At 41.5% G+C, this 23465-nt stretch overlaps 1 protein-coding gene across 1 annotated transcript in view; it reads right to left on the bottom strand.

Moving 5' to 3' along the window:
- Positions 1-23465, bottom strand: part of PTPRS (protein tyrosine phosphatase receptor type S) — a 531027-nt gene that overhangs the window by 366393 nt on the left and 141169 nt on the right. The window contains exon 4 of the mRNA XM_089681016.1: positions 1051-1192. Coding sequence (XP_089537142.1) covers positions 1051-1192 — 142 coding nt within the window. The remainder of the gene's footprint in view (positions 1-1050; positions 1193-23465) is intronic.

Here is a 23465-nt window from a genome sequence, read left to right as displayed (position 1 = left end):
CAGCACAGGGCCAATCAGCACTGTCCAGACATAAATCAGGGGTTCTATGTCCTCCTAGAGCAGAATAAAAACTCCTCCTACAAGCTTTAACCAGTGCTTGGCTGTACACTGATAGAAGTCACAAGACTGCTCTGACTGCTGATGAGAAAAGGTATTTAACAGTTTACAGTTACTAAAATAATTGCATTTCCATGTTTTGTGTACTGCGGAAGACCAGATGGAGTGAATGCAGGGGCCTGGGTTTAGTAACACTTCAAGCATTTTGTAATTTTAATTGTATAAATATATGCATTTTTTACCAGTGAAAATAATTGGTGGTTTGATTACATATATGTAAAGTTAGTACCAGTAAATTCCATAGGGGTCTTCTGAAATGTATTCCTGTGTCCATGTTCTATAAAAGGCTGGGACCTAGGGATCTATGAATTGTGCTGATAGGTGGCCTTATATTACACACAATATGTAATAATATATAGTAACATTTTGCAAATTCTGCCAGAGGTATGTAAACCTAGGCACGCAACTGTAAAATTCGTAGGCTTTTAGATTAGGATTTGGGGAGTAACAGGAGAGGATAATCAGCCAAGTAATGCTGAAAGGGCCTGAACAAAGTACAAAGCACGCCTTAATATATAAGCTGTTTTATTAAAAATGCATTAAAAATACATTTTTTGTTGGGCATTATAGTATCTCAGTTGGAGAAAATGAAGTATAATGTTATAATGATAGTTGTTATTAATATTACTATTATTAATGTATTCTGGTCACCCAAGCCAAGAAAAGCATGGCTCCAGGCTTTTAATAAATTCCATTTAGGAGGAAACTATTTGATTAAACTGAAACTATTTGTTTAGACACAAAAAATAAAATCCAAAAATGCTGTTTTAATGGATTCTTCTAGTACAAGGAAGAGAAAGTGCTTGGCACTGGACTTTTCAAATTACTCAGCTTAAACTCTTCTCTTTTTCTATTAACCAAAATGCCTCTCTTATACAGTATAAACAGATGTTTGTTAGGGGGCAAATGATTTTAATCGACATGGTTGTTTACCTCTTAGGACTGTGAGTTTGGCACTAACTGTAGCTTCACCATTACTGTTATGGGCAACACATTCATATACGTTTTCATCTCTCGGCGTTCTAAGAGGTTGAATACGAAGAACTGCACCAGCACCTTCATCAAATTCTATGGTCTGTGGAGAGAAACAGAAATACAAAGTATTCAGATAATGTATTAATAAATATTCTATATTCATTAAATATTTTCTTAATACTCTTAGATTGCAATCAAGCTTACCAGTTTTTGTGGCACAAGGTTTGAAATGAATGAAAACTTTTGACAGCATGAATTCATTGATTACCAGAAGTAGGGGAAGGGAGGGAAAGAAGGTAAACACAAATGCAGCCAGTATCACTTGCTTTGAATCTCATACTAGCAACATGCTTACAGAAGTGTAAAGGGTAACCTGATCAGTTTGCTGCTACTCCTTTGCTGTGCTATCAGGTAACTGGGGTGGGTCTTTGACAAAGTTTTAAATGTACTGGAGTTGAGATGTACCTGTGCTGTCTGGCAGGTGTAATGTAGATTAAAATCAAAGTTTCCTCTACAGCTTTAGTTACATTACATACCTGTAATGAAAGTATGCCCCATTATATGCAAGCTGCTGGTTTCTGTAGAAATCTTCACTGCAGGGCTGCCAAATACTCTTCCCGGTGCTGAACTCTTCTGGTGCTGTTGGGGATATCTATTTACTCAGTGCAACCTCATATTTTATGAGGTTTTTATACTTTACATTTTTACCAAAAACTGGGTAATATATTGCGTTTGTGTGCACTAAAATTAACCTTATTGTATTTTTCTTTAACTTCTGTGCTTGAAAAACAGTTGCGTTAATACCTTATGACATAAAAATCTGGACCTACCATGATTTCATTCTTTAGGGTGTCTGCGGTCTGAAAATATGGGGGCTTTATCTTCAGGCCTAAAATGATTTTTTTAAACTTGTGCAAATAAGGCTCTGTCGGAGAAAGGGTCCAAAAAGGTGATGGTATTTTAATTATTTACAAATTATACAGTAATGCTTGAACCTAATAATTCTATTGATGATCTAATGGATGGTAGAGTAAAATGTTTCTTTGGGCACTGTATGCATGTGTCTTAAACAGAACAAGCAATCCAGATTTGGAAATTTTATTTTTAAGATGGAAAGATAAATCTACACGTAAATAGGTATAATATTACTAATTTAAAAAGTGCTATCTTCAACTCTTTAAATAAAAACTCATGCTAAAAAATAGCCATCTAAAGATCACATTTTTTCCACCATTTTAGAAAGCAGAACTTTTCATAAAAGGGGGTATTATAAGGAGGATGGATTTTTTATGCAATGTCCTAAAGCACGCCATGTTTTTTAATGCCAAAAGAACAGGCAGACAGAGTTTGGTACATGCATCACAATGATTAAATATATGTGAGAGAGAAAATGTTAGTCTATTTTCTTAAGCCTGTCACTTAACATTCTTATTTTGGCAGCTAGATTATATGTCTGAAAAGTATACCTCGGTTGAGCTTTGTTTGCTCTTACACAAAAAAAGCCATTGAATAACAGTTGTGTACTATTTGTGATGTTTGTAAAATTAACTTGTTTTAACAGAAACCTTGACTAGACCCTTGTTTGTTTGTTTGTTTGTTTGTTTAAAAGCTTTAATTATTTTGGAGTGATGCACTGTGTGTCATATCAGTTTCAGTTGCAATATTATACAGCAGTGTTATTTTATAAACAAAGTTTTTTTTTTCCCCTTTTAGGCCTCATGCACACAGGTCTTTTTCTCAACTCTCCTCGAAGCCTTTCCTCCTAACAGCAGCAATTTGGAATAAAATTAACACTTGTAAAAGTGTGTAAGGGGTTTAGGTGTGTTCAGACACATTTAGCAGCACCAATGGTTTGCCTGTTATATAATTTCATTGGCCGGAAGAAATAAATTAAGCTGGCCATTGAAATTAATTAAGGGGCGAATGGCGACCGCTTGACAAGATGGCCACTTATCTCCACAGCTCTGCTCTGCTCCTGGGCAAACCTACAGCCACTGCTGCCTCCAGCTCTTCTAAAGCCCTAATCCACAACTCCTTGGACATCCAAACCTCTGCTCTCTCCTAGGGTATGTGGTGACGCCGGCAAGAACAAGCGCCAGTGAAGATACTCCCTAGTTTCTTTCCGACCATGCAACCCAGACTACAATAAAATGAACAAAAGCACTCGCCTCAAGGAGATCCCAGAACATCTAGCAGCTGCCTCAGCATTACAGCCAGACAGAGAGCTAAGCATGGGACCGGGGTGGACACCCTGCAATAAATCTACCCCACCCACTCACAGCCCCGCCAAATCAAGACCTAGACGGGACTCAGCTGAAGAATTAGATGGTGATCCCCTGATGGAGGTGAGCAATTCTATGCTTAAATAGCAACCTAGTACCACAAGGCCCAATCCAATAGCAGCCTCCCAAACTAAAGAGCAACCAGTATCTGATACAACCTTAAAACACATGTTAAAGCAGTTGTAAAGGATTTTTTTTTTAAATAACAAACATCTAACAACTTGCTCTGTGCAATGGAATTGCAGCGAGCAGCCCCAAACCTACACCCGCTGGTACTCCAGGCTCCTCCTCTCTGCCCAGTTACCCCACAGGAAGCTGCGTCCTATGCTGGAACTTGAGCGTGTTCGTTCTTGAGCCCCGCTGCTACGTTCATTGACAGAGACAGCGGGACTCGGCCCAGCACCCTGCTGCCTCGTCACTGGAGTTGATTAACAGGACAGGGAGCCAATGGCTCCCGCTGCTATCAATCTGTCCAATGAGAAGGGAGACAGCGTAGAGAGCCGCTGCTATTGTGCATGTCACTGGATCGGATCGAGCTCAGGTAAGAATAAGGGGGGGCTGGGGGGATCCTGCAGCAGAGAAGGTTTTTTACCTTAATGCATAGAATGCATTAAGGTAAAAATCCTCGAGGCTTTAAAACCTCTTTAATGTCCCTAAGCGCCTCCTCATAATGACATTATTTCATCTCTTCACCAGTTTAAAGCTGACATAAAGGAGTTAGGGGGCATGGGAAATATAGAAGATAAAATGTACGAGATTGTCATCTTTCAATGCAGCAGTTGACTCCCACACATCTCACCAGGCCGTAATTTAAAGATCAGAGGAAAACCAGAATCTATACAGGGACAACTGCCCCACTTTGTCCAGGAATTATTCTGGGTGGTGATACCAAAGCTTACATCAGCTGCTCTTACTATTGATAGGGTGCATAGAATCCCAAAAACATCTTTTCTTCCCCCAGAGGTGCTCTCTTATGTGCACATTTTTTCAGGTAAAAGAAAATACTGGAAGTCTTCTGCCTAGTAGATCAACTTCCAGCACAGGTCACTAATCTTCAGGTCCTTCCGGACTTCTCTTAATTTACTCTACAGCTCAGACAAAATCTGAATACCCTTACTAAAACACTACAAAACAGCAAACCTGTATACAAATGGAAGTATCCAGCAAATCTGAATGTAACCCACAGGGGCAAGTCACACTTAATCACCACCTTGGATGAGGGACTCAAGCTCTTCAAACCATGGGGTATCATACCCTGAGATGCAGTAACACCAAGGTCGGCCTCCATGCCAAATGTCTGGTCATGTAGATCTGTATTGGCAAATAATGTCCAAAAAAATCTCCATCTTCAAGGAAATCCTAGAAGCCACAACTCTACTGTACAGCCGAGTTCCCGATATGGAACTGTGGAGACAGGAGTACTTTCCTCGATACCCAATACCCTACACATTTTTCGCAGTGATTACTGCACCTTCTTGATTAACCCCTTTTTTTTACCTTTGTTTTTTATAGCTTCTGGTTGACAGCAGTTTTTTTTTGCATGTTTTCTCTATTGTTGGAGAAGCCTATTTCAGTCAGGAGCAAGTATTGCCCTGTCTGGTCTACTTGGGGTCCAAGCTCATCTGGACTATGTCTGTCATGTTTGTTCGCTTCTGTACTTTGTTCTGGTTATGTACGCAAAATATTCCGAGCTAATATACAATACCATTTCCTCAGGATCACAATGTGCTCCTTCCCTTTCTAATTGCTAGCACCACCTTGCCATCTGCCTATCTCAGGATCATCAGATGCCTTTTCTTCCAGATCTTTATCGCCTTAAACATGAGCCAGCACCATCAACTTGGTACTTAACCACTTGAGCTCCAGAGGATTTACCCCCCTTAATGACCAGGCCTCTTTTTGCTACTTGGCGCTGTACTAATTCAACTGATAATTGCACAGTCATGCAATGCTGCACCCAAACGAAATTTACGTCTTTTTTTTCACACAAATAGAGCTTTCTTTCGGTGGTATTTGATCCTCTGTGCGCTTTTTATTTTTCACACTATAAACAAAAAAAGGCCAAAAATTTTGAAGAAAAACAATATGTATTCTGCTACATGTTTTTGGTAAAAAAAAATCCCAATGAGTGTATATTGATTGCTTTGTGTGGAAGTTATAGCATCTACAAACTATGGTATAAATACTGCAACTTACGCCATTTTTCTGCTATACAGCGCTGCGCTAGTTTAACGGACAATTGCGCGGTCATGCAATATGGTGCATAAATGAAATTTACATCCTTTTTTTCCCCACAAATTGAGCTCTCTTTCGGTGGTATTTGATCGCCTGTGCGGTTTTTATTTTTTGCGCTATAAAAAAAATGCTGACAATTTTGAGGAAAAAAAAAACAATATTTTGGACGTTTTGCTATAAAACATGTCCAGTAAAAAAAGAATGCAAAAATCAAATTTAGTCATAAATTTCTGCCAAAATGCATTCTGCGACATGTCTTTGCTAAAAAAAAAAAACCAATACGTGTAAATTAATTGGTTTACATGAACGTTATATCGTTTACAAATGGCGGGAAAGATACTGGGATTTTTAGGTTTTTTTTTATACTAATAATGGCGGCAATCAGTGAATTATGGCGGCGATCAGGGACTTATGGCAGCGACCAGCGACTTATGGCGGGACTGCGGCGGACATTCTGACATTGGGGGGTACTGACTTGGGGTCACTGGCACCCCCAAAAACACTAATACAGTGATCAGTGCAAAAAGAAAAACACTGACACTGTACTAATGGCACTGGGGAGGAAGGGGTTAACTTCATTTTGCAGGGAAGGGATATCTGAGTGATGGGGAGTGTTTTACTATGGGGCGAGGGTGTGTGCTGGGCGGGACAAGGCTGATCGAGAGAGAGAAACTCTTCTGTCTCGATCAGCTCGTCCTCGAGCTAACAAGGAAGTGACAGACAGCACAGCTACTGCAGCTGTGTTCTCTGTCACTGCTTACCGCCGATCGCCGGGAAACAGCCGCTAAGGACCGGCTGTGACCTGGCGACTGACATCCGCGGCGGTGATTGACGGGACAGACAGGGCGGCGGCGCGCCTAGCGCGCGCCCCCTATCTATTTACAAAACACGTTTTAAAACGTGGTTTTGCCTGCCAGTGCCGCCCTGCCGCCGTATTTCTACAGTGGCAGGGCGGCAAGTGGTTAAAATAATGTCCTTAAATGTCTAAGGCCTAAACCACCTGACAAAATGACACTTGCTTTGGAAAAAAGCAATCTCCAACAAAGCTGACTTAATTGCTGTGCAAGAAATTCATTTCCAAAAGGATCTCACTTCATACTGTTCATTCAATAACTATCCACATATATTTCTAGCCTTAATCCCTGCGAAAAAGGGGAGGGGGGAATGTTTGCTATAAAGGACTTGGTATCCTTTTCTTTAACAGAATCAATCTTAGATCAATAGGATAGATATATCACACTCATTTGTACCATCAATAATTGTACTTATACCTTAGTCAAAGTTTATGTCCTAAACACACAAAATGAGATAAATGTGTAAATTGTTTGGTAAAATCTCAAAGGTGCGACAGGGAAACCTAGTTATTTGAGGAAATTTTAATCTTGTAGCGGACCCAGTAATGGACCCCTCCTCGCAAATGAAAGGCCACTCTCCCTCCTTAGGGAGACTTTGGCACACAGAAGATGTCCATGATGTGTGGCACTGCCATCATGCAAATGAACGTGATTTCACCTATTTGTCCCAGAGGCATAATTCATACACATGTATATTTCTGGTTGATAATCGGCTGTTACAGAAAGTGTCCTCCACCATATCGGACATCAGATGGTCAGACTATGCTGCTATTTTTATAATGATAGTGGAAGAGAACACTTCCACTAGCTGTCCAGTTGTGTTTATATGGTGTTGTAACAATTCCATACTCCAAAACCCCGAATCTCAAACAATCCTTAACAAAAAGGTTCAGGATTTATTTTCACACAACAACCTTCCTGAAACCAATGCATTTGTGCTCTGGAACACCCATAAGGAATATGTGAGAGGCTTGCTATTTCAGTTGGGATCCAGAGCCAAAAAAAAAAACCCAGCCAAAGTCAATGCTCTTATAGTGGAGATACACTCCTTAGATGCTCAAAACAAAACCTTTCCATCTCATAATACAGAAACAGATCTGTTGAATTTACGGAATAAAATGAGAAGGTTGCTGTGCGAACATCAAAACAAATACTTACGCCACTTAAAAATGAACTACCATGCCTATAACAGAGCAAGCTAATCCCTTGCAAACAGATTGTGGGAACAGAGGACAAAGACAAGAATACCTTTTATTATCCATTCTGCCACCAATGAAAAATTTGTGAACCCCCAGGTTAATTTCAGATGCTTTTGCCAATTATTACGATTTAATAATATAATTTAAAAACTGATATTCACATGTCACACGTCCCAGCCCTCACAGACTGATATCCAACAATTTCTAGGAAAACTACTGTAAATCTCCCTACACCAACTGCCTTTCGACCAGAATTTCTTAACACCCCATTCACTTCAGAGGAAATAGGCAAGACCATTGACCTATGGGAAAGTCAACAGGCCCTGACAGTCTAACTAACTGTAGTGCCTATGAAATGTGTTGGCCTTGAACCCTTTGTTTCTTGGGTAATTTTTACAATAAAGCATTGTTGCCCAAATGCCAGGAGCATGGGAAATGACTGTTGTCATTTCTCTAAGCTAAAGGAACAGAGTCACAAGATATTAGACTGCTTATAGTAAGATAAGAACTTGTTTGTGGGATTGAATGTGTTTATGACCTCTAGTAATGTCACATTAGAAGATAAGAATCTGTTTAAAGATGTCTACTTGCATGAGAAGTTAGAAATCTCTGAGTATAGGGTAGATAAGAAGCTCATCTGAAGCAAACGTGTGACTTTTTAGATAATGATGTTGACTGGGCTGGGCATGACACTGTTATCCTCAGGGAACCTGCTAGCTCCTCTTAGAGTGGGTGTGGCACTTTGGGAAATCTGGCAGGAAAATGGTTTAAAAGCTGGGAGTTTAAACGGGATCGATGGGGAGCCCCCTAGCTGACGAGGACGCTTTGACGCTGGGACTCTTGCCAAGGCTATATAGGCTCATCAATTGGTCGTGTTTTACGGCTTCCCCGTGACCCCCTGGGCAGTATGCTTCCGATGGGATTTGTCCTTTCCACCTTCACATAGCTTTGGTAATATATTTAATTCCATTCTGTGACGCTGTCAAATAATGTGTCTATTACATGCTGTAATGCTCACATTATTATTGGTGTGTGTTATTCTGCAGATCGTGATGCCTATAAGATATATCCTCCTGTGTGTCGTGTGATCATAAAAGGTTTTGACAGTGCAAGAATATTGCAGTTGGATTCTGTTATTTCTTGGAGTGCCAGGTGAATGCTATGATGTGCCAGTGCAGGTGTTCATATGGTAGAGGGTCTTTCACATGCATAGAATATTTAATGGTGCAAAAGCTGGTTAAAAGTACTTGTGTGTGACTACCTGTCGATTGTGTGTGTGTATATGACTTGCTTTTAGTTATTACACCCAGCATTTCCATTACAATAACAAATATTTCAAAACATTTAAAGACCTTCTTAACCATTAGCCGCCCGACCAATGGCCGTTTGGCAGCTTGAAAAGCGCTGCAGCTTTCCGGGTGCACGCCATTTGGCGTGCTCCCGCACATGCGCGGTTTGCGCGGTTGCAGAGCAACGCAGCAGTGCGATCTGTCACCGCCCGTGCACCTCGGACACGGCCGATGACAGATCCGAGTACCGGCTCCCGTTGCCGGTACCATGTGACCTGCCGTGACCAATCACAGCAGGTCACATGACAGTTGTATACAATGGATGGCTTCATTCATGATGCCATCCATTGTATACTAGTGCCTAGCTGTGAATGGTCACAGCTAATCACATGCACATGTCATGTGATTAGCTGTGACCAAATCACAGCTAAGCACAAAAAAAAAAAAAAAAAAAAGCTGAATGAATCGATTTCATTCAGGTAAATGCTTGCTTATAGCAAAGTAATTCTTTGCTATAAGCAAATTGTGTAAAAAAAAAAAAATACTGATCACTTCCCCAAAGTAGTACAATGTTACTATGGCAACATTGTACTATTTTGGTCATAGTAAAATATGAAAAAAATCTTAAAAAAAAAAAAAAATGTAATAAAAAATTAAATATAATAAAAAAATTAAAAAAAATTAAAAAAAATATATATATATATTTTTTTCATACTGTCACCAGTCAGTGTCGCTGTTCACCGCCATGCCAGTTATATGATGACGCTGTACTGCACTGATGACAGTATGTAAAAAAAAAAATAGTGAAAATAATTTTTTTAATTTTTTCATTTTCCGAAAAATTATGACAAAAAAATACAACTTCAAAAAACTCGCCATGTCTCTTATGAAGTACGTCGGACTGTCTACTCTGCAAAAAGGGGTCATTTGGGGGATATCTGTACTGTTCTGACATTCTTGGACCTCAAGATATTAGATTGGCTGTCAGTACTTCAGGATTGATCAATATTCAGATCTATACCATAGTTTGTGAACTCTATAACTTTCCTACAAACTAAAAAATACATCCTAATTTGGGTTATTTTCACCAAAGACATGTAGCAGAATACATCTCAGCCTAAATTTATGAAGAACAATTATTTATTTGTAAACTTTTATAACAGAAACAAAGAAAAATGTGTTTTTTTTTCAAAATTTTTGGTCTTTTTTTGTTAATTTAGCAAAAAATAAAAACCCCAGCGGTGATTAAATACCACCAAAAGAAAGCTCTAGTTGTGTGAAGAAAATGATCAAATTTTAGTTTGGGTACAATGTTGTATGACCGCGCAATTGTCATTCAAAGTGTGAGAGCGCTGAAACCTGAAAACTGGCCTGGGCAGGAAGGTATAAAATTGCACGGTATTGAAACGGTTAATCCCTACCTACAATTGTCTTCCTACAATACTAGAGTGACTGAGACTGCCTCATTTCCCTCAGAAATGCTAGCAGCACACGTGATGAACCTCCCTAAACCAGGAAAAGATCCCAATACCCCTGTGAACATTTGCCCAATCTCACTACTCAGCTCTGACAGCGAAGTCTATGCAAAACTCCTGGCTATAAGGCTTATGAACATATTACCCACTTTAACCAAAGCAGACCAGATAGGCTTTATCAAGAGTAGGCAGGCTTCTCATGCCACTAGAAGAAAAATTTGCATCATTCATCATACAGAAACATGCCAAGCTCCTTCTCTCCTTCTATCCATATATGAGAAGGCATTTGATCATGTACACTGGGGATACATGTCTGCAATATTATCCAAATTTGGCTTTGAGGGACCGATTTCAGCAATCTTAGCTGTTTATTCTAACCCCTCTACTCAAGTCTTTACATCTGGTCTTGTTTAAGTTGAACACAGCAGTTTAACTAAAGCAGGATAACTCAAGCAGCAGGAAGATACAACAACAAGAAACTCTGCTGCACGCTGGACAGACTGCAAGCAAACACCCTGGGAAACATCTCCTACAAGTCTGAGTCCCACTCCGTGTACCTTTTAATATGTCCCCTCTACTCCTCCTTTTCATATTACTATCCTGCGTTCCCAAAATCTCATTTCTTTACCCTTCTGCTCCACCCCAAAACTTGTACATCTCACCCTCTCTGCTACCATCTCCCTACTACTGCTCTCATCACCTCCTGCTGATACTTTACTCTCCTGTTGACCCAAACACCAGGACTGGAAGGCATGTGCACTCGTGTACATCCTGCTCCCATGTTACTTTCCTCACCTTTCTTCTTCTCCTAACCTCTGGGGATATCTCCCCAAACCCTGGTCCTCCAGTATCTCACCCCCACACCAGGCATCCTCTTTTTTCCAGGAATAGCCGCAATCCCCTCAATTTAATATCCGTCCCCGTGCTCCCAAAATCCACCCTCCCTTTTTCATGTGCACTCTAGAATGCCCGCTCTGTCTGTAATAAGCTCACCTCTGTCCATGACCTTTTAGTCTCCCACTCCCTTAACCTACTAGCAATTACAGAAACCTGGCTTCAAGCAGCAGATTCTTCTTCTCCTGCAGCACTTTCCCATGGAGGCCTCCTCTGGACCCACTCACTCAGACCCAGTGGTCGGAAAGGAGGAGGGGTTGGTTTGCTTCTATCCCCACTCAGCACCTTTCAAGTCCTCCCTAACCCTCCCTCTCTATCCTTCTCTTCTTTCGAGACTCACTGCATTCGGCTGTTTTCTCTCATTTTCTCTGAGGATTGCAGTGATCTATGGGCCTCCTGGACCGGTGTCACGCTTTCTTGATGATTTCTCCACCTGGCTACCCTACTTTCTCTCCTCCTGAACTACCCACTATCATTCTCTGAGATTTTAACATCCGTATTAATGTCAACAACCCAGCTACTTCCCAACTCTTCAACATAAACTCATCTTTTGCATTAGCACAATGTATACAGTCCTCCACTCACTCTGATGGGAATACATTAGACCTTGTTTTCTCCCATCTTTGCACTCCCTACAACCTCACAAACACCCCCTTTCCTCTTTCTGATCACAATCTCATCACCAAGCAGCAAACAATTACCCACAGAAACCTTCACAACTTTAACCCTGCTCCTTTCCACTCTGCAACTGACCAACTCTATGACAGAATATCTCCCCTATCCTGCCCTGACCTGGCCACTTCTGTCAACAACAGTTCACTTTCATCCACATTAGACTCACTTGCTCCTTTAACAACACGAAGCATCAGGCCCCGATCATTACAACCTTGGCAGACTGACGACACCAGAAATCTTAAGCGACATAGTCATGCGCTGGAGCGATTGTGGCGTAAAACCAAATCTCAACAAGCATTCACCCTATATAAATCTGCTTTCTTAACATACAATTCCTCCCTTCATGCTGCCAAACAAGCCTACTTTGTCACTCTTATTAATACCTTGTCATCCAGATCTCGTCGTCTCTTCTCTACTTTTAACTCTCTACTTTCTCCACCTCCACCCAGTACCTCACTCACTGCTCACGAGATTGCAAATCATTTCAAAAACAAGATTGATGCATTTCGTAGGGGCATCTCCACTGCACAGACATCCATCCCACTTAGCATACCTTATACTAAACCTCCCTCAACACTTTCCTCTTTTGACCTTGCTACTACCGAAGAGGTCACTAAGGTTTTTTCACAGAAGCCCGTCTCACTACCTGCCCCCTTGATCTTGTCCCCTAACAACTACTACGGTCACCCTCTTCTTCCATCCTATGCTCCCTCACTCACATCTTCAATCTCTCCCTCTCTAACGGTGCCTTCCCCTCCGCTCTAAAGCATGCACACATCACTCCCATACTTAAAAAGTCCTCCCTGGACCCCACCAACCTGAACAACTTAAGACGCATCTCCCTGCTGCCATTTACCTCTAAACTCCTAGAACGCTTAGTCTACAATCGCCTGAGCTCCTACCTCACTGACAACAACCTTCTTGACTCTTTATAGTCTGGCTTTCGCTCACTACACTCCACTGAAAATGCCCTACTAAAACTCACTAATGATCTACTAACTGCTAAAATCAATGGCCACTATTCCGTACTCTTACTACTTGACCTCCCTGCGGCTTTTGATATGGTTGACCATCCCCTCCTCCTCAAAAAACTCCACTCTCTTGGCCTCCAAGATTCTGCTCTCTCCTGGTTCTCCTCCTACCTATCGCAGCGCTCCTTCAGCGTTACCTATAACGCTGCCTCCTCCTCTTTCTGTAGGACTCCCTCTTTCTGTAGGAGTCCCTCAAGGTTCTGTCCTTGGACCTCTTCTCTTCTCCATCTACACCTCCTCCCTTGGCCACTTGATAAACTCCCAAGGCTTTAGGTACCATCTCTATGCTAATGACACACAAATCTATCTTTCTACCCCTCACCTCACCCCTTCAGTCTCCTCTCGCATTACTAACCTACTAAGTGATATATCGGCATGGATGTCACTCCACTTTCTCAAACTCAATCTTTCCAAAACTGAGCTCTTATTCCCCCCATCCCGTGCCCCCTCCCCTGACTTCTCCATCAAGATCAATAACACAATCATCAGTCCCTCCCCTCATGCCAGGGTACTAGGTTTAATCCTAGACTCCCATCTGTCATTTCACCCCCAAATCCAATCATTGTCCAAATCTTGTAGACTTCACCTCCGCAACATCTCCAAGATATGGCCGTTCCTAACCTCGGAAACCACTAAGCAACTTATTCACTCCCTTGTTATATCTCGCCTTGACTATTGTAACTTCCTCCTCATTGGCCTACCTAATCGCAGGCTATCACCTCTTCAGTCTATCATGAATGCTGCTGCCAGACTCATCCACCTTACTAATCGTTCTGTATCTGCCACCCCGTTGCTAATCCCACCACTGGCTTCCCATTGCCCAACGGATAAAATTCAAAACATTAACAATAACATATAAAGCCATTTATAACTCTGCCCCAAATTACATCACCGATCTTGTCTCCAAATACCACCCAAACCGTACTCTCCACTCCTCGCAAGACCTCCTACTCTCTAGCTCCCTTGTCTCCTCCTCCCATGCTCGTTTCCAGGACTTCTCCAGCGCTTCCCCCATCCTCTGGAACTCTCTACTCCAATTTATCAGACTATCGCCTGCTCTGCTCACTTTTAGGCGATCTCTGAAAACCTATCTCTTCAGGGAAGCCTATCCTGCCCTCAGCTAATAATCGAATCTTCTACTCTTCGAACCAGTCCATCCCCCACAGTTACTACCTTTTGTACCACTAGCCCCTCCCTCCTAGATTGTAAGCTCCAAGGAGCAGGGCCCTCATATCCCTCTTGTATTGAACTGTATTGTTGCTGTATTGTCTCCCATTATATTGTAAAGCGCTGAGCAAACTGTTGGCGCTATATAAATCCTGTATAATAATAATTCTTTCCAAGCCCTTCCCTATCTCCAACATTACCCATCAGGGATGCCCCCTACATCCCCATAGATATTCAACTTAACCACCTGCCTACCGGACACTTTTGCCCCCTTCCTGCCCAGGCCAATTTTCACCTTTCAGCACTGTTGCACTTTGAATGGCAATTGCGCAGTCATCTAATATTGTACCCCACAAAATGGTTATCATTTTTTCATATAGTTACATAGTCTGGCTGAAAAAAGACAAAAGTCCATCCACTTCAACCATAAAAAAAAAAGTTATAATCCTACACCCACAGTTACCGTATTTGCCGGCGTATAAGACGACTGGGCGTATAAGACGACCCCCCTACTTTTCCTGCTAAAATTTAGTGTTTGAGCTATACTCGCCGTATAAGACTACCCCTCTTCCAATGCACACCAGTGGCAGGAATAGTGCCCCATCATTGGTATCAGTGGCAGGAATAGTGCCCCATCATTGGTATCAGTGGCAGGAATAGTGCCCCATCATTGGTATCAGTGGCAGGAATAGTGCCCCATCATTGGCATTAGTGGCAGGAATAGTGCCCCATCATTAGTATTAGTGGGGGGAATAGTGCCCCATCATTGGTGTCAGTAGGAGGAATGGTGTCCCAACATTGGTGTCAGTGGGAGGAATGGTGTCCCATCATTGGTGTCAGTGGGGGGTGGAATAGTGCCCCATCATTGGTGTCAGTGGGGGGGGGGGGAATAGTGCCCCATCGTTGATGTCAGTGGGGGGGAGGAATAGTGCCCCATCGTTGGTGTCAGTGGGGGGGGGGAATAGTGCCCCATCATTGGTGTCAGTGGGGGGGAGGAATAGTGCCCCATCGTTGGTGTCAGTGGGAGAAATAGTGCCCCATCGTTGGTGTCAGTGGGAGGAATAGTGCCCCATCATTGGTATCAGTGGGAGGAATAGTGCTCCATCATTGGTATCAGTGACACCAATGATGGGGCACTATTCCTCCCACTGACACTTGCTGACCCTGTTCTCGTATGGTGCTGCTGCAGCCAGCATATGTGGTTGCAGCAGCACCTCTACACTGACCACTTACCTGCTGGTCCTGCACTCGATTTTCGCGGGGCCGCTCGGCTCCACCCCCTCGCCGGTGATTGGCCGCCTGTGTGCCTTTCCTGAGCTACAGTTCTGGCGGCCAATCACTGGTGAGGAGGCGGAGCCGAGCAGCCGCACGAACATCCAGTGACTGAACTGAAGGCGCAGCCGCGCTTCCTGGACCGGATCGTCGTGGGACCGGAACCAGGTAAGAAACAGCCGCTGCCCACCCCTGTACTTAGTGTCCCTTCCATTGGGGGAAGGGGGGGGCGGCGGCGGCAACGCGCCGCCCCCCTAAAAAGTGTCAGTATGCCGTATACCAGCTTATAAGACGACCCCCGACTTTTGAGAAGATTTTTAAGGGGTAAAAAGTCGTCTTATACGCCGGCAAATACGGTAATCATAATAATAATTATGAATAATAATAAGAATAAATTCAGTTCCTCTAATCTTTCCTCATAGCTGAGCTCCTCCATACCTCTTATCAGTTTGGTTGCCCTTCTCTGTACTTTCTCCAGTTCCCCAATGTTCTTTTTGTGAATTGGTAACCAAAATTAAATTGCATATTCCAGATGAGGTCTTACTAATGATTTGTCCAGGAGTAAAAATATATATCTCTCTCTCTGGAGTCTATACCTCCTTTTAATACATGAGAGGATTTTGCTCGCTTTATAAACAGCAGCTTGACATTGCATGCCATTATTAAGCTTGTGATCTAACAGAACTCCCAAGATCCTTCTCCACCATTGATTCCCCAGTTGTACTCCCCCCTAGTATTTATTATTATTATTATACAGGATTTATATAGTGCCAACAGTTTGTGCAGCGCTTTACAAAATGAAGGTAGACATTACAGTTACAATACAATTTGGTACAAGAGGAAACAGAGGGCCTAGTATGTATGATGCATGCATATTCTTAGCCCCCAAGTGCATAACCTTACATTTATCAACATTAAACCTCATTGCCACATAGTTGCCCAATTACACAGTGCATTGAGGTCAATTTATAAATTGGAGACCTCCTGTGAGGACGATATTCTACTACACAGCTTGGTGTCATCGGCAAAGACTGAAATTATATTATTAATCCCAGACCCTATATCGTTTATAAATATATTAAAAAGTAAGGGTCCCAACACTGAACCTTGGGGTATACCACTGACGACCCTAGACCATGCAGAGTATGAATCATTAACCACTACTATCTGACTACGATCTTTTAGCCAGTTTTCTATCAATTTACATATGGATTTTTCCAAGCCTGTAGACTTTACAGATTATCTGTGTGTGGGGAACTGTGTCAAACACTTTTGCAAGGGACTGTGGTGGGGAGGAGCCTGACCATGGCGGCTGAGGAGGGCTCGATGTAGGAGCTCTCGGACGAGCTCCACTGTTTGTCCTCCCCAGGAACCCCTGTGATGCGGGAAATCGGAGAGGTGGGACCTACCTCTGCATGAGGGGTCCCGGAGGATCTTTGCTAGTCCTCAGAAGCGACGGACCAGGGGTGAGAGATGGAACCGGGCTTGTATGGTGCCCGGCGGAGTCAGTGAATCAGGTTGCCAGGAGACGGGGGGGGGCACGGCATGACCACGTGGTCGGCCGAAGAGGAGTGCTGGGAAGCGAGAAAGCCGGCCGGCGTTCCCCGGAAAGCTGCCTGGCCTGTACTCAAGGACAAGGAGGAACTATCCAGTGATAACCGGAAAATACCCGGAGGAGTCCCCCAGGAGATATGACCTGCTGAGCCAACGAAAGGACTGCTATATGGGGCTGCAGCTGTCTCGCAAGAAGAGAAGCATGAGGAGGGTGAGTGAGATGCGCCGAGGCTTGATTTGTGGCAAATGATATATGGTATTGTGTGAGAAGGCAGAGGTGGAAGGAGAAAAAGGGGGATTCCCAGGGTATACGAAGGAGAGGAAAGGAGAAGAGGATTGTTGAAAGGAAAATTAAAGGACAATTAGCCTGATAAGGTTGAATCCTGTATAGAAATATATTTAATCCTCATCTATTCCGAGTATATGAAGGAGCATAAGACCTACAGAAGATATGAAAAATAAAAGCGCAAAAGGAAGTGGGCTTAAAGGGTCCCAAACTGGCACAATTAAAAAATATACGTCCCAAGGAAATGTGACTCCAGAAAGGTACCAAGGCATAAATGGAAAAGGGGAAGTAGATTTTAGTCTGGAAAATAGTCCTAGACTATCATTGGGCCTGAATACTAGCAATCATCAAACATCAGGAACCGTGGAGATCGATAAAGAACTACAAGTACCGAATAAAAAAGAGATGGCAGTAATGTTCAAAGATCTAGAGAAAACAATAAAGCAAGAAGTGGTTAATATTCGGAATGATCTTGGGCAGTTGTTAATGAGAGTAGAAGAAACAGAGGAGAAAGTTAAAAATCAGGCCCAGGACATCTCCAAATTAGAAAAGAAGATAGCTAACATGGAGAAACCTCAGACAAGGTGGAGATACAAGAAAATAGAGATCGGAGGAGAAATATCAGGATACGAGGGGTCCCAGAGAATCCAAAGGGAGAAATATTGCATGAGGCAGTATGTAAAATCCTAAACTCCATAACGGATAGATCTGATATGGAAGGAACTAAAATAGAAGGAATGTTTAGAACAGGAAAACTCCAACAAAGTACTGAGAAGGAAAGGCCGAGAGATATAATTGTTAAATTTTATAACTTTAAGGATAAAGAAGAAATTTGGAGGAAAATAAAAGGAAGAACAACAATTAAGTATGGAGAAATGGACATTCAGATATTTGCAGATTTAACACCAGAGACTTTATGGAGGAGGAGATCTTTAAAACCCCTGCTAGAGCAGATGAGAAAGCAAAATGTGCACTATAGATGGGGGATCCCGGAATGCCTAATAGGATGGAAAAATGGAGTTACTGTGTATTTGAGATTCCCAGAGGACATGAGAAACTTCTGTGATAGGCTTGAACTGCAAAGAATGGAAATAGCTGGATGGGAAGAAGAAGATAGAGAACTTAGAACTATAAGAAAAGAGGACTGGCAGACTGTTAGAGGGGGAAGGTAGGGGAGAGGAGGGAAGGGGGAGAGAGGGGGTCCCTTTTTTTTTCTCTCTCTCTCCCTTCAGCTGGCCTTAACTTCCTTGTGATATCCCCGCTAGAACACTGACTTGAGAAACCGATGGAAAATTATTGAGTTAAATAGATATCATGGGGGCCACTGGGGAGGGTGGACAGAGGGTGAGACGTCCATGGACGGAGTTACTCCCCCAGGATTAAAATCTAAGGTGGGATTTCCCACAAATGATTAGTAGGCATATTGGAAGCCTTAAAAGAGGGGGGGGGGAGAAGATTGGGTGGGGTAGAGGTATGGGAGGGGGGAGGGGAGGGGAGGGGGGAGAGGAAGGGGGGGTAGTAAAGTCACCACTCTACATGGAGGGAGGAGATATAAAAGTAAAAAGAAATAAGAGAGGGGAGGGAGGAAGAGAAAAAGAGGGGGAAAAAAAAGGAAAAATATAGAAGAAAGATGGAGGAAATTCAATTTATAACTTATAATGTAAATGGCTTAAATTGAACTGGGAAAAGATTTAGATTATTCAAGGAGTTACAGCATAGATCATCAGCCGTGGTATTCTTGCAGGAGACACATTTAGAGATGGAACCAAAAGTTAGGCTGAAATCTAGGCATTACCCAACCTGGTACTATGCAGATTCCCCAATTAAAAGAGCAAAGGGAATTGCAATAGGGTTTGCGAAGAATATAAGGTTCGAGTTGGAGGGGAGAGAAACAGACCCTGAGGGAAGATTTTTGTTCTTAAGGGGTAAATTGCAAGAGATCGAGTGTACTGTAGCTAATATTACTGTCCAAATAAGAAACAAGAGATATTTTTGAAAGGTATTTTAACAAAGTTGACGGATTTTAAAAGAGGCTATTTGATAGTGGCTGGAGATTTAATGTTTGTATGGACCCGCAGATGGATTCATCTTCAAATGTGCAGAGAGAGGTGGGTAGGTCTCTGAGACAATTGAAGAAAACAATACAGGAGTGCCAATTGGTAGATACCTGGAGAATTAAGCACTTGAAAGATAGAGATTATACCTTCTTCTCAAATGCACAAAAAATGTATTCAAGATTGGATTATATATTAATAGAACATCGACTCATTGAATATGTGGTTAAAGTAAATGTAGAGGTTGGGGTGATTTCGGATCATGGTCCTGTCATAATGAAAATAGGATGGGGTAGGCTGAAGACGGGAGGTTTGACGTGGAAGTTGAATGAAGCACTTCTCCTGGATCAAGAGACTGATAAGAAGATAGAGGAAGAGATTAAGAGATTTTTTGAGGAGAATGATACAGGAGAAGTGTCAATCGCTACAGTATGGGAGGTGCATAAGGCCTACATACGAGGCATACTTATTGCAATTGGGGTTAGAAATAAAAAAGGAGAAATATGAATGGACCTTTAAAGGAATTATTTGAACTTGAACAGATACATAAAAATAGAATAACAAAAGAGACAAATCAGGAAATAAAAAAAAGAAAGAAGAACTAGAGTTATTAATGGAAGAGGAAAAAAGAAGCGTTTTTAATAAAGTCCTAAGTGAGAGATATAAATGGGGAGAGAAACCAGGAAAGTACTAATGAGAGATCTGAGGAAAAAGAAGAATAGGAATTATATTGAAAAAATAAAAAACCCCAAGGGAGAATTGGTACATTCAACTAAAGATATCGTTAAGGTGTTTAGAGAATATTACAGTAACTTGTACAATATCACCCCACATGACAATACAAATAAGCTGGGAGAGTTAAAAAGAGAGAAAAGATAGACATATTTAAAAAATGCAGGATTGCCAAAACTTAGTGAAGTACAAATGAAGTTTTTAGACTCAGAGATTACGCAAGAAGAAATAAAAATAGCACTGAAAAGCTCTAAGTCTGGGAAAAGCCCAGGACCAGATGGCTATACGGTGAGATATTATAAAAGATATAATGAATTGTTGATACCTAAAATGAAGATATATATGAATGCATTGGGGGGAGAGATGGAGATGAGGCGGGAATCCCTACAGGCTCATGTGGTATTGATTCATAAAGAAGGAAAGGATGAATCCCAGTGTGCAAGTTATAGACCTATCTCACTATTGAATACGGATACCAAGTTATATGCAAAGGTATTGGCAAACAGGTTGAGGGATTTGATGCCCGATTGGATACATGAAGACCAGGTGGGCTTTGTTTCAGGAAGAGAAGGCAGGGATAATGGGATGAGATCCCTATTGCTCATCCAGAATAGTAGAAAAGGGAAGGACCCAGTAGTGGTGATGTCGATTGATGCTGAAAAGGCATTTGACAGAGTAAGCTGGGGCTTCATGATAGATACTTTAGAGGTTCTTGGGATAGGTGTCAGGATGAGAGAGTGGATAAAAAAGTTGTACAATGTACCTTCAGCAGTAATAATGGTAAATAGGGAGAGGTCTGACCCTTTGGGAATGTCAAATGGTACAAGACAGGGGTGCCCGTTGTCTCCATTACTGTATGTCTTGTCCTTTGAGTCTCTATTGTCTACAATTAGGTTGAATGTGGATATCAAGGGTATTCAGATAGGTGATAGAGAACATAAGGTGGCTGCTTTTGCGGATGATCTCTTGTTTTATGTGGGAAATCCCAGAATAACACTCCCAAATTTAATGAAATGTTTGAGGGAATATGGGGAACTATCAAACTTGAAAATCAATATAACTAAGACGGAGATTCTGAATATTAATCTCTCAAATAGTGAAAGAGAAAACGTAGAAAGAAAATTTCCTTTTAAATGGAAGAACAGAGTTAAAATATTTAGGAATAAAACCTATGAACTCATATCAGAATTTATATAAACTAAACTATATGGCACTACTAAACGAGATAAAGTTAGAAGTAAGGAAAATGGGAGGAGGAATCCCGACTTGGATAGGGCGCATAAACTTGATAAAAATTATAATCATACCTAAAATCCTATATAAATTTCAAATGATTCCCATCAAACTCCCGGAGGCCTACTTTAAGATAATTAAAAAAATGATAACAAGATATATATGGAGGAATAATAAACCTAGAATATCTTATGAAGTTTTAAGTAGATCTAAAGAGAGGGGGGGCATGGGAGTGCCAGACTTTAAAAGATACTATAAAGCAGTATTTTGTCAAGAATATTTGATTGGACACACAACCCAGGTGGGAAGAGTTGGGTTAAAATTGAAAATACACTGAGTGGAAGGATATTGAAGGAAGTTGTATGGGTTCCAGCACAATATAGAGAATTAGATGATAACACTAGTTTGTACACTTTGAATGTTATGAGAGTTTGGGATGTTATGCACAAACAAATGGGATGGGAGTTTAACTCACAATTAATGCCATTGAGGAACACAACATTTTTCCCTCCTGGGCAGGAGAAGACTGTAGGAAAATGGATTAAGAAGGAAAACGCCCAGTTGAGAGACATAATGGTGGAGGGGGAATTGAAGTCACTTAAGGATTTGGAAAAGGAGGGTGGAGAAGTTTTCACTAAGATAGATGAATGGAGATATCACCAATTGAATCACTTTATTAGGAACCTCCCAAAACCCCTAAGATCAAGAAAAGAGTGGAATTTGTTTGAGAGACTGCTTGAATCAAGGGGAGATGGGAGACACGGAACAGCAAAGATATATAAGATTCTCACAGAGTTAGACACAAATACAAAGCCAAAGTACATAGTTAATTGGGAAAGAGATTTGGGAGTGGAGATTGAGGAGGATAAACAGAGGAAAATATTTAGATTAGTTCACGAGAACATATCCATGATAGAGGTGGAAATTAATTATAAGTGCTTGACAAGGTCGCATATCACACCGGAAGTGGAAAAAAAGATGAATGGTGAGAAATCACGGTGGTGTTGGAGAGGATGTGGAGAGAGTGGCACGTTGTATCATGTATGGTGGGGGTGCCCAAAAATCCAAGTATTCTGGAAGGAGATAGTGAATTTAATTAGGAGGATAACTGAAATCGATGTTGGTTTGGAACCAGCGACTTGTCTCTTTCATTGTTCGGAGTATTCTGTGAACAAATATAAGGAGACGGGTATTTGGTACTATCTAAATGCAGCAAAAGGGTTAATACCCAAGTTTTGGCGGAAAGTAGAAGTGCCGAGGGAGGAGGACTGGGTGGAGAGAGTCGATCAGATTTGTAGGATGGAAAAAATGATCTATATGCAAGAAGATAGGATGGGACCATATTACCCGAGATGGAATAAGTGGGAGGAGTTCAAGTTAAAATTGAATAGAAGTGGATAGATTATATAGTAAGAATATCTCTCTTGTTTCTAATTAGAAGGGGTGAAAGTATTGTAAGGTAGGTGACGGGGAAGGAGGGGGGAGGAGGGAAGTGGGGAGGGAATGGGAAAATGAGAATAGAAATGAATAAAAGTTATTTGTTGGTTTTATGTGATTATAAGTGTAATATGTATTTATGTGAAAAATTTAATAAATATTTAAATAATAAAAAAAAAACACTTTTGCAAAATCCAAGTATACCAAGTCCACCGCCACCCCTCTGTCCAAGGTTTTGCCCACCTCCTCATAAAAAGAAATCAATTTGTTTAACAACTTCTTTCACGAATCTATGCTGTCTGTTGCTTAAAATCTTTTTTTCCAGCAAGAACTCATCTATGTGGTCTTTTTTTAAACTTTCCAGTATCTTCCCATCTACAGAAGTTAAACTCTCCACTATCTTCCCAACTACAGAAGTTAAACTAACAGGTCTATAATTACTTGGTAAAGGTTTTGACCGCTTTTTAAATATGGGCACCACATTGGCCTTCCGCCAATCCAGTGGTAAGATGCCAGTCATTAAAGAGTCCTTAAAAATTAGAAACAATGGCTTTGATATGACAGAGCTCAATTATTTAAGGACCCGTGGGTGTATGCCATCCAGTCCAGGTGCTTTATTCACCTTTATTTTGTCTAAATGTTTTTGGATCATATCAACTGTGAGCCAATGTGGATCATCTGGAGCTGTGTCAATACCATGCCCA

This window comes from Staurois parvus, unplaced genomic scaffold, assembly GCF_062004578.1.
Source record: "Staurois parvus isolate SC_StPar_1 unplaced genomic scaffold, SC_StPar_1.0 ptg000256l, whole genome shotgun sequence".
Lineage (NCBI taxonomy): Eukaryota > Metazoa > Chordata > Amphibia > Anura > Ranidae > Staurois > Staurois parvus.
This window is presented reverse-complemented; position numbering and strand designations above follow the sequence as displayed.